Consider the following 13,389-nt stretch of genomic DNA (forward strand, 5'->3'; position numbering starts at 1 on the left):
GTACCACCCACTGGGTCACATGGTTTTACTTACTTGTTTATCGTGAAACAAGCTACTGTTGTATACCTGAATTTTTGATACCAAACTACCTTGTACATCTTTCAGTTTTAATTGATTTGCAAAAGTATTAATATTGGTGTGAGGTCTATGAATTATGTGCATAACATTCATTTTACACCACATAAATTTAGCATTTTTGGTAACTTGATGGTGCTTTTTTGAGATCAGCAAAACTTAGAGATCCTTAATATGGATGGATATGAAACTGGTGAGATGGATAAGTGGGTAGCTGATGGGTAGGCATCAGAGAATACTAAATATATAGAGAAGCAGAGTCTAATGCAAATTAGACTCTGCTTCTCTAGGGATTAGGGAAGGATAGTGGACTTGTAGTCCTCCATATTTCAGACGTAGACAGAATAATATAATGGATCACTGCAATGTTGAAAAACACTGATGAGATGCTAGGCATGCGAAAAAAAGCTTTGTGAGGAACTATAGAGCTTGCGATTATGTAAAATTCAGGATGCAACTTGGAGCCATACCTTAGAATAAGAAATTGCCAGGAAAGGATATTAGTAGTACATTAAAAATGGTAGGGAATAAAATTGGAGGAAACCAGTATCATACTGAGCACCCAAGGTCAGAAGATTAAATCATGTGAGTGAAATGGATGAATAGCATTATCATAATGCAGGAGCTGCAAAAAATTAAAATGTTTTGGAGAGAAAATAAAGAAATGTGATCAGTAAGCTTATGAACAGTGCAAAACATATGGAAGAAGAAAAGCCAGCATAGTAAGAAATGCAAAATTAGATTATGAGAGAAAATTAGCTAAGCTGTCAAAAGAAAATTCCCAAGGGTTCTTTTACTACGTTGGACATAAAAGGAAGAATGACCATGGAAGGGTGATTTTAATGAATGCTGATAGTAGAGAAGTTACACTGAGTTGGATAAGAGGAATGGCTATGCTACAATATTGCTTTTGCAAAGTCATTTGACATGATACTTCATGGGACTGAATTTATGTAAGCTGGAGCAAATGGGAATGGATGTAAAGGTGGCTTGATGGACAAAAACCATCTTTACGTCCATTTGATGGATTTGAATTAAGGAGAATGTAGTAGAGTGTTTTGGGACTCTTGCTGCTGCTGCTCTTTAATGTGTTTATTAGAGATATTAGGAATGATTTGAACATAATAGCCCTTATTGCTGATGCTAAACTAGAGAGGGCAATGGCTAATAAAGGTGAAGTAGAAATGATACCAAATGATTTAAGTAGACAGGAAGTTTGGACAGAGGTTAATGGTTAGCAGTTTATTGTGACAAAGTGTAAGGTTATGCACTTTTTGATTAAAAAGACTACAAGCTGTTTATTTCATAGATGGAATTGGATTACTAGAAACTGATGAAGGGAGAGTTATTGGGGATGATGGTGGTTATAATAATAATAATAATATTGGGGATGATGATGGTTATAATAATAATAACTTCAACATATGGTTGAAGTTATTATTATTATTATTACGGGTATCTCTATTGAGTCAGTAGACTCATCGTGGGAGACCCAAACTATCAAAACAATATCTATCATATCTCCTCTTCTTGAATTCATTTACAGACGAAGAACTCACAATTGAGTCAGGCAACATATTCCACTCATTCACCACCCTCCAGGTGAAAAAACTTGTTCTCACACCCTTGTTAACCACACTCTTCCTTAATTTCCAGGGATGACCTCTGTTCTTCCATCGCTATCACACATCTGAAGCATTTCCCCTGCATCAGTCTTATAAAAACCTTTTAGTAATTTAAATGTTTCTATCATATTCCCTCTTCTCCACCTATCAACCAACCTCTGCAATACCCAAGCTCTCAATCTATCAATGTAGGGAGCATTTTTTACATCACTCACCAATTTAGTCGCTCTCCTCTGAACCCTCTCCACAACCTCCTAATCTCCAAGGAATCCAGGTGGCCAGACCTGAGCACAGTAATCCAAATGTGGAAGTATCAACGCTTTATAAAGGGGAATAATAACCTCTTTATCTCTGGATGTTAGTGTGTTCCTCAATAACCAAGTAATCCTATGTGCAATCTTGGACACCTTAGCAATGTGTCCCCTGAACTTCATCTCCCTATCCACCAACACCCCTAAGTCGCTAGCCTCATCAATCTCTTGGAGTACCGTGCCATCAATGTAGTACACAGCTGGTAATCTTTTAATCCCAAAATGCATAACTTTACACTTTTCCACATTGAGCTGACATCCATTACCTTTTGCCCATTTTGCCAGCCTGCAAGCCCTCAAGATCAGCTTGATTTTTTATTGCACTACCCAACTTTGCATCATCAGCAAACAACTGAATATCTTCCTTTAAGCCATTTCCTATATCATTTATGTACAAATTAAACAATAATGGCCCAAGCACAGAGCTCTGAGGTCACCTGCCTCATCCTGGACTCTGCTCCACAATACACTACTTTCTGGTATCTCTCCCTGAGCCATTCTCCTATCCATATCACCAGTTTAGTATCCGTCCCCATCTGCTCCAATTTGCGCAACAATATTCCGTGGGGTATCCCGTCAAAAGCCTTAGCAAAATCCAGAAGTACCACTGTGTAGCCATTTCCTTTGTCCAACTCAGATGTCATTCTATTATAAAAAGTTAATAAATTGCAAAGGCAGGATCGACCTTTAAGAAAACCATGTTGGCCCTTATAGGGTATCATATCTTGATCCACCCATTCTTGAATTTTGTCTTTAACCGACTTTTCCAATACTTTTACCACCACTCCCGAGATGGTGATTGATCTGTAATTAATTACCGCAGTTTTAGAGCCACCTTTATGCAAAGGAACTACTTTGCCTTTCTTCCACTCCCTAAGGACCATTCCAGAGTTCAAACTTAAGTTAAATAACCAAGTAAGAGGCGTTGTCAATTCCTTTGCACATTCATGCAACACCCGAGCTGATATTCCCTCTAAACCTACAGCAGTGTTTGCATTTAAATTTTGCAATATACTAAGTACCTCTGATTTCTTAACTTCAATTCTCACATTAGTTATTGCTACAGGTACAGAGATATCCTCACTTAGGTGATAGACTTTTGAAAAGTGATCACTCAGTAACTCTACTATTGCATCTGAATTTGTCACGTCAATACCATCAGCACCCACTAAAGTTATCCTTCCGAAGTTGTTTTTCCTTTTACTTGCCACATTGCAGAAGAACTCTTTGAGATTACCTTTGATCTCCTTGGCTAAGGTCTTCTCATAATCTGATTTAGCTTTTCTTACTATGCTGGTAACCTTCTTAGCTTGAGCCTTGTACTGCTCATGGGTGTACTGATCGCCTTTCTCCTTGTAAATTCTCCATAACATTTTCGTTTTTTGCAGATCAACCTTGATACTACTACTCATCCATCTAACGCCTACCTTGTTTGTCTTCCTGACCATGGGGACACAATCTTATATTGCCTTCCTCAGATACCTGCTGATTTTATCCCATGCACTGCTAACATCTTGTCTCTGCAGTAGTTCTGCGATGGGATGGCTGCAAGCTCACTCCGAAGCTTGTTATAATTGCCTAACCTGTAGTTCCATATATACCCCTTCTTAAGAGAGAAATTCACAAATTTTGCAAACTCCCAAGTCAATACCACATGATCGCTCTCACCAATTGGGGGTAACGAATAAGAGGACACCTTATTTATGCATATATCCTCTGAACCAATGACCAGGTCCAACACTCTCACACCACGTGCCCCTTCAGTTATGTGCTGTTTCAAGTAATTATCTCGTAGAAGATTTATGAATTCCATTTCCTTTTTGCTACATGATATTTCCTCCTTCCAATTGATATCACCATAATTAAAATTCTCCATAATAATCACTAACCCTTCACTAATTTGCCGATGCATGAATTCAATATCACCCCTGTACCCCCCCCCCCGGCCTATAGCAGCAACCAACTGTATATTTGGTTGCATTGGTCACTATTTCACACCAGACCACCTCAAATGAACTATCATTCACATGTCTATCATCTTGATATACTACTTTCTTTAGCTGCAACTCATCAGCTATCATCAACAGTACTCTTCCCCGTTCTATCTTCTCTATCATCCCCTGAAAATACTGTATCCATCGCATTCAATTCCAGTGACCACATCTTCTGCTGACAGCCAAGTTTCACTAATGCCTACAATTTTTGGTGAGATTGCACTGACTAATGCCAAAAATTCTTCCCTCTTATTTCGAATGCTTCTTGCAAATTCCCTTTAGTTCTTGTACCAGCTTTAGAACTGATATACATGCCACTAATTTCAGTAGTCCCATGCCGATTTCTATCCACTCTATTCTGCAATTTATTCCACAAATACGTATCAACAAATATACAATCACTGCTTAAGTTTGTCACTCTTACACTCAACCTTTTCAATTTTAGTTTCCCTGCCCAATGAGTGACGCTCGTTTCTTCTAGACCTCTTGTGCTTTCATTCTGTTGACTCACAATCACTCCCATACTATTTATTACTTCATCAATCACCAAAGACTCTCCCATACTTAATCCTGTTCTAGTTACTTCAGCTTCATTAATCTCTATAATCCTAATTTCTCTATTCTACCTATTTAATTCAGTTTTAATTTCCAGAACCTCCTTACTGAGCACTTCCAATTCCTCTTGCAGAAGATGGTCACGTTTCATTTTCACGAACTCCTGCCGAAGTTCTTCTGTTGTGGTCCTGATGTCTGCTTCCATTCCTAATCGCTCCTGCCTATCCCGACGCTTCTCACATACGTTTACATTTTCATTCTTCTCATTTAGCCAAACAGTCCGCAGATTCTTCACATTCTTCGGTGCATACATATAGCAGTTTCCGCAACGCATCCATTGCAAAAAATCCAACAACACAGAGCCAGATTTTCATATAGAAGTCCTCCGAGCTACTGACATATGTCTCTTGTTGGACGCCATCTTTAGACTCTGAAGTAGTGAAACAAACAGCAGCGAAAACACAATATATACAACAGAATTTCAAACAATAACACCACAGAAGGACACTTGTATCCAACCGAAGCACAACTGCAGCACAATTTGAGACAAAAAGCCACACTATACTTTAATTTAAAAACACGTTTTCTAGCATAACTCAACACAACCACCACATTTACTAGCGACACTCCATTCAAAGGATATATTGTGAAAGTGGAAGGATTTGATACTGCATCTTATTTATTTGCATACGTTTAGTTTTTTAGGTTTCTTGGCTGGTCTGTGGAATGCTTCCTACAAGGATGGATGGAAAGCAGGGATATGATAGATACATATAAAGGGTTTCTGTAGAGTAGAGGCTGAAGAAATTTTTCATTAAATGACTGGAGAGAACAAGGGGTTATCCATGGAAGTAGTTTATGAGCATGTTTAGCAAAGGTGTATGGGTTGGAATTTGTCTTGGAGAGTGGTGATTGAAAGTGCTAAGAGTTGTTAGAGCTGGTCTTGAGCACTTTGTCAGTGAATAAGTTTAAGGAGAAGGATGATAAGCATTGTATGAATAATGGTTATTGTTGACCTTTTACAGTGATTCTTTAGATTTCATGGAATTAACCATGTAGTAATAATATGCTCAAAAAAACACAGTAAAATATCTCATAGCAAGCAGAGCATATCCCACCTTGATCAAAACCCACATACCTTGTAACAATACTATTTATTAAATTTTATGCAGGCAAGCTGTGATACTGTGCCTTAGAATACTTTTGTTATTGTAGCATAGTGATCAAATCCTCCCAATTACTGCAAAAGTAAAAAAAAAGGATTATAAACAATAAATTACACAATAACCAGTAATTAACTTTAATGAAATGAAAGTACAGATATTTCATACTGAAAATAACAGTACATCAGCACTGTGAAGAAACAAGCAAATCAAAGGAATGGAATACAGGGTACGTACAGCAATCAGTGGTTTACCAATTGAGAACTGTTGCCACGTGCTAGAAATTAATATTAATAAATAATATTATTAAAAACTATTTTTAATGGTTACATAAGATAAGAATCTCCCAAACTTTTGGGAGAGAAAGACAATTGTTCTAATTCAGATTTGGCAATGTAAAAAGGCTTCACAACTTTTTTTGAAAAGGTGTTCATATTTAAACCTCTTCCATGGAGAAGATGAGCTTAATCCCACTGGATACTGTTTAGTGTCAATACTATGTTGTGCCAGACCAGACTTTTGATGATGTACTGTTATTTTCAGTGCAAAATATCAATACTTTCATTTCATTAAAGTTAATTACTGTGGTTATCGTGTAATTTATTGTTTATAGTTATGCCACAGGTAACTTTTAAGATTAAAAAAGAGAATTCTTAAACTGAACTAAAGTATGTTCATTCGTCAACCATGTGCTATTGAAACAAAGCAAATTCCAAAAATCAATAACAGGCATATTTTATTCTGGTCATGAATTTCCTATGAAATAATCCTCAAAATAGAAGAATCCATATTCATAAAACATCAGGTATCCCCATATCCTTTTTCTGATATAAATCACAGCAATCATCTATCTTCCCTCTTGCACTTTCCTTCCTCCAATATTTCAAGGAATGTATGACCAAATCTTTTTCTTTTCATTTCACATGTCTCATAAAACCAGAGTGGTAAAAAGGAGATTGTACATTTGTATCAATTCCCATCCATAATCTTCAACTAGAATTCTCCTTTTCCAAATCCCAACTTTTCTTTTCAAATGTCATCCAGTTAAAAAAACATGATATAGTTGACTCTCACTCTAGAAAACTGGTAATGGCTGCAGAAACAATTTGTTATACTGAACCTTTCAAGACACTTCAGGCATTGTATAAATAAGATGATGGTAGTCACATATCATATATGGCAACAAAAGTCATCTACTACATAACAGACTTTCACAAAAACATCACACTAGGTTTGGAACCACAACCTGTTGGTTGGTTGACAAGTGAAGATGCTGACTACTCTTCTTCCCAAACTGGAAATGTCTTCATTCCCACTCTCACTAGGCTCTACAATTCCAACCTTGTCCACCAGCAGCAGCAGTAGTCACTGAATACAAGGTATGACTATTCTTTTGAGAATCTATTATTTGCAGGCTTCTCTGAAACTGCAGTACTGTTTACTAAAAAAAATAATATACTGAAAGACTTGAACCACTTAGGTGTCCCCAACACAACGTAGATCAGGAAATAATTGTAAGAAATAAAACAAGCACCCTAAGAAACTGCAAATCATTGAAATAGTTTCATAAATAAATAAAATAAACCATGAAATATGAAAGATAGATTATACTTTATTTTTTATTTAATTTTTATCTTAAGCAGACAGTTTTGATTTCATGCAGTTTTGCTAAGAAAAAAAAATCTTTCTTATATTTATATGAAGTACTAATTCATCACTGAGTTTGATTCCTTTGATAACATGGGGGATGAAAATAATTAAAGCTTGGTGTGTATGTTCTCTTCCATGTTCATTTTATTCTACATGTTAATTACAATTATTGCATAGTTCACAAACTTTTGCAATATATAATACATGGCAAGTTATATATATTATACTTGTTCTCATTAGTTGTCAGAGCAAATTTAATGTGCTAAGTGTATTTCATTGTTTTATAAGAGAGCTACCTATGTTCCTGTGTAATTAGATTGCTTACTATGCATGTGATTTTCAGGGAAACATCTTTATCCAGAAAGGCAGTCTTTGAAACTTGAACCCAGTACGTATAATTTTACTCATGATATTCTCTTAATTAAAGAGAAAAAAAAAGCAGTAGATTTCATAAAGATTGGCTTAAGGAAAAAATTCTTTTTATTTCTATATTGACATACTAATCTATCATGTTGTTTGATTCCTTGGATTACATGGAGATGTTAAAGTAAAAAATAATTACGTGTGTGTGTGTGTGTGTGTGTGTGTGTGTGTGTGTGTGTGTGTGTGTGTGTGTGTGTGTGTGTGTGTGTGTGTGTTGAGTTAAATAAAACTCACCTTTGATTTAAAATCCTATTGGAATATCATTTATTCTGTCATCAAAATAGAATATTACACTGCTCAAAACAGTTAGGGGATATTTTAGTTGCTGTCGGATAATTATAAATTTCTGCAAATAATTATAAGTATTGGGTACTTTATACATGAATAAATATTTCTTACTTATGGATAGGGTGTAATTGATGAGATATTGTTTAAATAATCAATATTTATTACAAATTTAACAAATTATACATTTTAGCGTGAAATAATTTTAGCAAGAATATCCCTAATTGTTTTGAGCAGTATAGATATGGTTAAGTATGAGCACAGAGAGTGAGAGAATACATTATTTTTTTAATGATATGGTTAGACCACACATCTTCCATAGCTGATCCTGAAATATTTAAGATCCAGCCATAATGGCTGTATAATATTATGTATAAATTTAATAATGGAATGTTATCTTTGAAAGATCTTGTTTAGTTTGGTACAAAATCAGTGAAACGAGGAACTGATATAAGTAAAATATTTGAATTTCTGTTTAAGCACAATATTTTAATGGAAATGGCAGATTAAATCTGGAAACAGATAACAGAGTAAGCAAAGTTTGTATGGGCAGATAGTCACAACTCAATGACAGAAAAGAAAAAAGATTACAGTACTGCAAGAGACATTTTAACACCAGAATATAGTCAATTTTAAAAATTTAGTCTACCTTCAATTTGACATCTAGAATATTTCTCTCCTCAGGTTATGCTATAGTCGTCACTCAGCTAGCAAAAAAACCTTTAAATAATTAAATTAAAATAATAGAATGAAACAAACTGAAATGTAAACACTATACTGAGATGATATTATCTCCAATGTTGATACTGCAATGCTGAATAGCTTGATTTTACATTTAATTCTCTGAAGAATTTGCTAGATTGAGACAATCCTATGCATCTGGTTGTCAATTAGCAGTTATTGTTTAATGAAGAAAGTTTTTTTAACTTAGTTATGCATTTTTCTATGCATACTATTGTTTTTCTTTCAGTTTAATAATGGATATTAGTAGTTTTATCTCCATTTTATGATATAAATGTGTATGAGTACATGACAGGTTCTTGAACCTCATGTACCATTTGTGTACGAATGAGATTCTCAATCACATAAGTAAAACGAAGATCTCCAGAATTGCCCATTAACACATTTCTGTTAATGTTAAGAAAACAAAGTTTGTGTGAAGTAACTTATAAGTAAAATATAATTTCTTGGCATCTTTAATTTATAGTATAACCAAAGTGAATATCTTTCAACATCTATCTCTAATCCAGAGTGTTTTAGTAATAAGCTGTGGCACCTTTTGGCTACTTGTATATGGAAATATGACTTCTCCATTACTTCAACCTTGGTATCACTTCTTGGTCTGGCTCCCACTGATGAGACTTCAATAAAGGTTGAAAACAGTCTGGGTAGTGATCCTTCTCATAATGCATAGCATTATACATGTCTGTAAAGATATGTGCTTTGCATTATGGTTTATTGAGGCAAGTGATGTGAAGTCATTAGCTTCTATATACAAGTTGCTCATTTGTGAAGTTACTTCATGTGCAAACAAACACTTGAATAAAGAATTAAACCAAGAATATAATTCTTGCCATCTTTAATTTTAAAGCTTCTTGGTTGTCATAAAGCCCTTTTATCAAGAGAATTAGATGTTCAGGTATTCCCATTGATCTCATTACAATCCACAGATTGTGATCCACACAATCAAAAGTTTTCTTATAATCAATAAAACAGATGAATTCTTCCTTCTGAAATTCTCTTATTCTTTCCATAATCCATATCATGTTTGCTGTTTGGTCTCTAGTCCCTCTACCTCTCCTAAAGCCTGGCTGTTCTTATGACATTTCTCTATTTGCATAAGACCCCAACTTTTGTTGGATCACTTTCAGCATAACTTTACTTGCATGTGAAATTAAAGAGATGGTTCTATAATTCTCACAATCTCTAGGATTTGATATGAATACTGATGTTTTCCAATCTCTAGACCAGGAAATTTTCTTCCAAACCTGTTGACAAATTTCAGTCAATATATTCACTACTTCATCCCCAGCTGCTCTCAATAATTCCACTGACACACCATCAGCTCCAGGAGCTTTTCCTTTTAGCAGCTGTTCCATTGCTGATGTCACTTCGCTTTTCATTATCATGAGTTCCTCAATAAATTCTCTCCTTTCAAATTGACCTTCAATATTATCTTTTTTGTACAAATTATTATTATTATCAGGTCTCCATGGAGTCAAAACACTCATCGTGGGAGGTCCTTTCTAAGAAACACAAGTCTATCAAGACTCATCGAGGGAGGGTCCCTCCTAGGAAATACAGTCTATCATACCACTCCTTAAATGCATTGACCGTTCTCGCTCTCACCACTCCATCAAGCAATGCATTCCATGGTTCAACCACCCTCCATGCAAAGAAACCATTCCTCACACCCTCTTGCTCACAGTTTCCTTTCGTAACTTCCAGGGACGACCCCTTGTCATGACTCCTTCCCGCTGTTCAACCAAATGAAAGAACTCCCCAGTGTCAACTCTGTAACCACCTCTCAACAGTTTAAAAGTCTCAATCATATCACCCCTCCTTCTTCTATCCACCAAACTCTGCAGTCCACACTCCCTCGGCTGATCCTCATAACTAACATTGTACAGTCCTGACACCATCTTTGTTATCTGCCTTTGTACTCTTTCCACAGTTAATTTATCTCCCTTCAAATCCTGGGGACCAGATCTGAGAACAATAGTCTAAGTGTGGTCTGATCAGAGTCTTATACAATGGAATGATAACCATTTTATCTCTGCAGGTCAGTGTCCTTCTCATTATTTTATCAATCCTCTGTGTTAACTTCACTACTTTTGCAATATGTCCCCTAAATTTCAGGTTTCTATCAATCATCAAACCCAGATCTCTTGTCTCTCCTACTTCTTCAAGTTTTACTCCTCCCATAGAGTATGCAGCATCCCATACTTTACATTTTACCATCCAAGACCTTACATTTTGCTGCATTAAACTGACACCCCCATTCATTTGCCCATCTATCTAGCTTATTCAAATCCTCTTGCAGGGTTTGAATAAGCTAGCAAATCCTGTTGCAAATCCTTTGCATACTCATCCATTTTTCTTTTTCACTGCTACTTCTTCCATCAGACATTTACCCAAATTACTTTTTACAACTCCTAATCTAGGGATAAACTTCTCTGTAGCATCATTTATTTTTTTAAATAGATTTCTTGTTCTACCCATAATATTGCTTTCTTCAATTTCCTTGTACCTTTTGTATAGATGTTTTCCTTATCTTTCTTAGCTTATTTTTGGAAATCTGCACTCAGTTGTCTAACCCTTTCTTTATCTGATGTTTCATTTTTCTTCTTTCCTCTGCTATTTCCTCAGCTTCTTCTAACAATCATTTACAATCTTTCTTTCTTGTTGCTTTATTTAGAGTCTTCTTTGCTGCTTCTGTGACTGTACATTTTGTTTCTTCCCATAGTTCTAATTCTCTTCCTGTCTTCTCCAAACTTTTTATTTCTTTCTGACTTCTACTTTAAATGCTTCGTTTATAGGATTTAAATCAAATATGATACTGTCCTTTTGTTTCTTTTTAGCCCTTAATTTTAATTTAACTTCAGCTATCAATAATTCATGATCTGTCCCACAGTCTGCATCTTTTGCTGTTTGGATAGCATTTCTTCGCTTTGGCAACAATATGACTTATCTGATTTCTGTATTCTCCATTAGGTGAAGTCTATGTGTACAATCTTTTATGTTGTTGGAAGCAAATGTTTACAATAATGCAGCTATTCTCAACACAAAACTCCAACATCTGTTCTCCTGCTTCATTCCTCAGTTCTAAACCAAAATTTCCAGTTCTTCTTTTTCACTCATTTTTTTTTTCACCCACTTTTGCATTCCAATCACCTAATATCAAGAGAAAATCTGTTTTATCAATACTGTATACTACTTGTTGCAAGCTGCTGTAAAATTCTTCTATCTCATCTTCACTTGAATCTGTAGTAGGTGGATACAGCTGTATGAGTGTAACATTCATTGGGTGTGCCTTTATTCTGATTAGAATTTTCTATCAGATACTGAGTTGTAACCCAAAATGTATTTTCTGTATTTTTTTCTGACTATGAATGCTACTCTATTTCTTCGATGGTTTTCATGTCCAGATTAATAATCATGAAATCTTCGGTATCAAAATGACCCATTCTTGTCCATCTCAGTTCACTGATTTCTGACATCTTAACTTGAGTTCTTCTCATTTCTTTCTTCACCATTTTCAGTTTTCCTTGATACATGCTTCTTACATTCCATGTTCCTATTTTATGTAAATCAGTAAAGCAGAGGCATCTTCTGAGATTAGCTATATCAGTTTCATACAGTTCAGTTCCATCAATATAATTTAATACACAGCTTCTGATCTCTTCCCAAAGTGCATCACGTTACGCTTGGTCACATTAAACTGGCAGCCATTTACCCTTGCCCATACTGCTAGTTTAAGTCTTCCTGCAGGATCTGTGCATCACTTTCATTTACCATTGCTCTTCCCAGTTTAGCGTCGTCAGCAAACAATTGAATTTTTTCTGATCTCATTGATATACATATTAAATAGAGTTCTACTGCATAATTGAAAAACTTCTGCATGGAATCTTGTCAAATTCTTTTGCAAAGTCTAGCCATATTACTGAGTAGCCATTTCCCTTATCCAATTTCACTGTCACTTGATTATAAAAAGTAAGCAAATTACTAAGGCAAGACCTACTTTTCACAAAACTATGGAAATTCTGTCAAGGGTGAACCACCTGCTTATGAATATCAGCACTGTCCTACATCTATGGTCCACTGCTCAGCCAACTGAGCTATCAATAATAAAACTGAGATATTGACCAATAAAAAATATTAGTGTACACTTAACAAATCATAAAATAGAATCATTTACCATTGAAATTAGTACAGTTATCAGATATAAGTACAATTAATCCCAAATACTTGACATATTTTCTTAGAACATAAATATCAATTTAGAATCAAGCAGATAGTAAGTGCTGAGTTAAGAAACTAGTAAGAATTGTAATGTACAAAAGCAGTTGTAAAAAGATTCATAATTGTTGTAATGTTTGATAATTTTTACATTATCACCTGAGATTAATGCATTTAGGTGTTAATTCACATTCAGGAATGTGGTAACATTCCTGAAAGCTAACAGTGTTAAGTTCTTTTTAATATCTTCATTTTTGATGATTCTGCCATTGATGTGATCAGTTCACGTGTTGTTTTCCTTTGTTGTTAAACTGCTTTGCTTCTAACCCAACTTTTGGATCCATAAGTT

The 13,389-nt window shown here is 35.2% G+C and overlaps 1 protein-coding gene across 1 annotated transcript in view; it reads left to right on the forward strand.

The window, feature by feature from the left end:
* Sc2 (trans-2,3-enoyl-CoA reductase Sc2) overlaps positions 1 to 13,389 on the forward strand; it is a 279,834-nt gene that overhangs the window by 68,554 nt on the left and 197,891 nt on the right. The window contains exon 4 of the mRNA XM_090401561.1: positions 7,717 to 7,761. Coding sequence (XP_090257687.1) covers positions 7,717 to 7,761 — 45 coding nt within the window. The remainder of the gene's footprint in view (positions 1 to 7,716; positions 7,762 to 13,389) is intronic.

The sequence above is a fragment of the Typopeltis vanoorti genome, chromosome 12 (genome assembly GCF_054136105.1).
Source record: "Typopeltis vanoorti isolate ZY-2024b chromosome 12, IOZ_Tvanoo_1.0, whole genome shotgun sequence".
NCBI classification, from domain to species: Eukaryota; Metazoa; Arthropoda; class Arachnida; order Uropygi; family Thelyphonidae; genus Typopeltis; species Typopeltis vanoorti.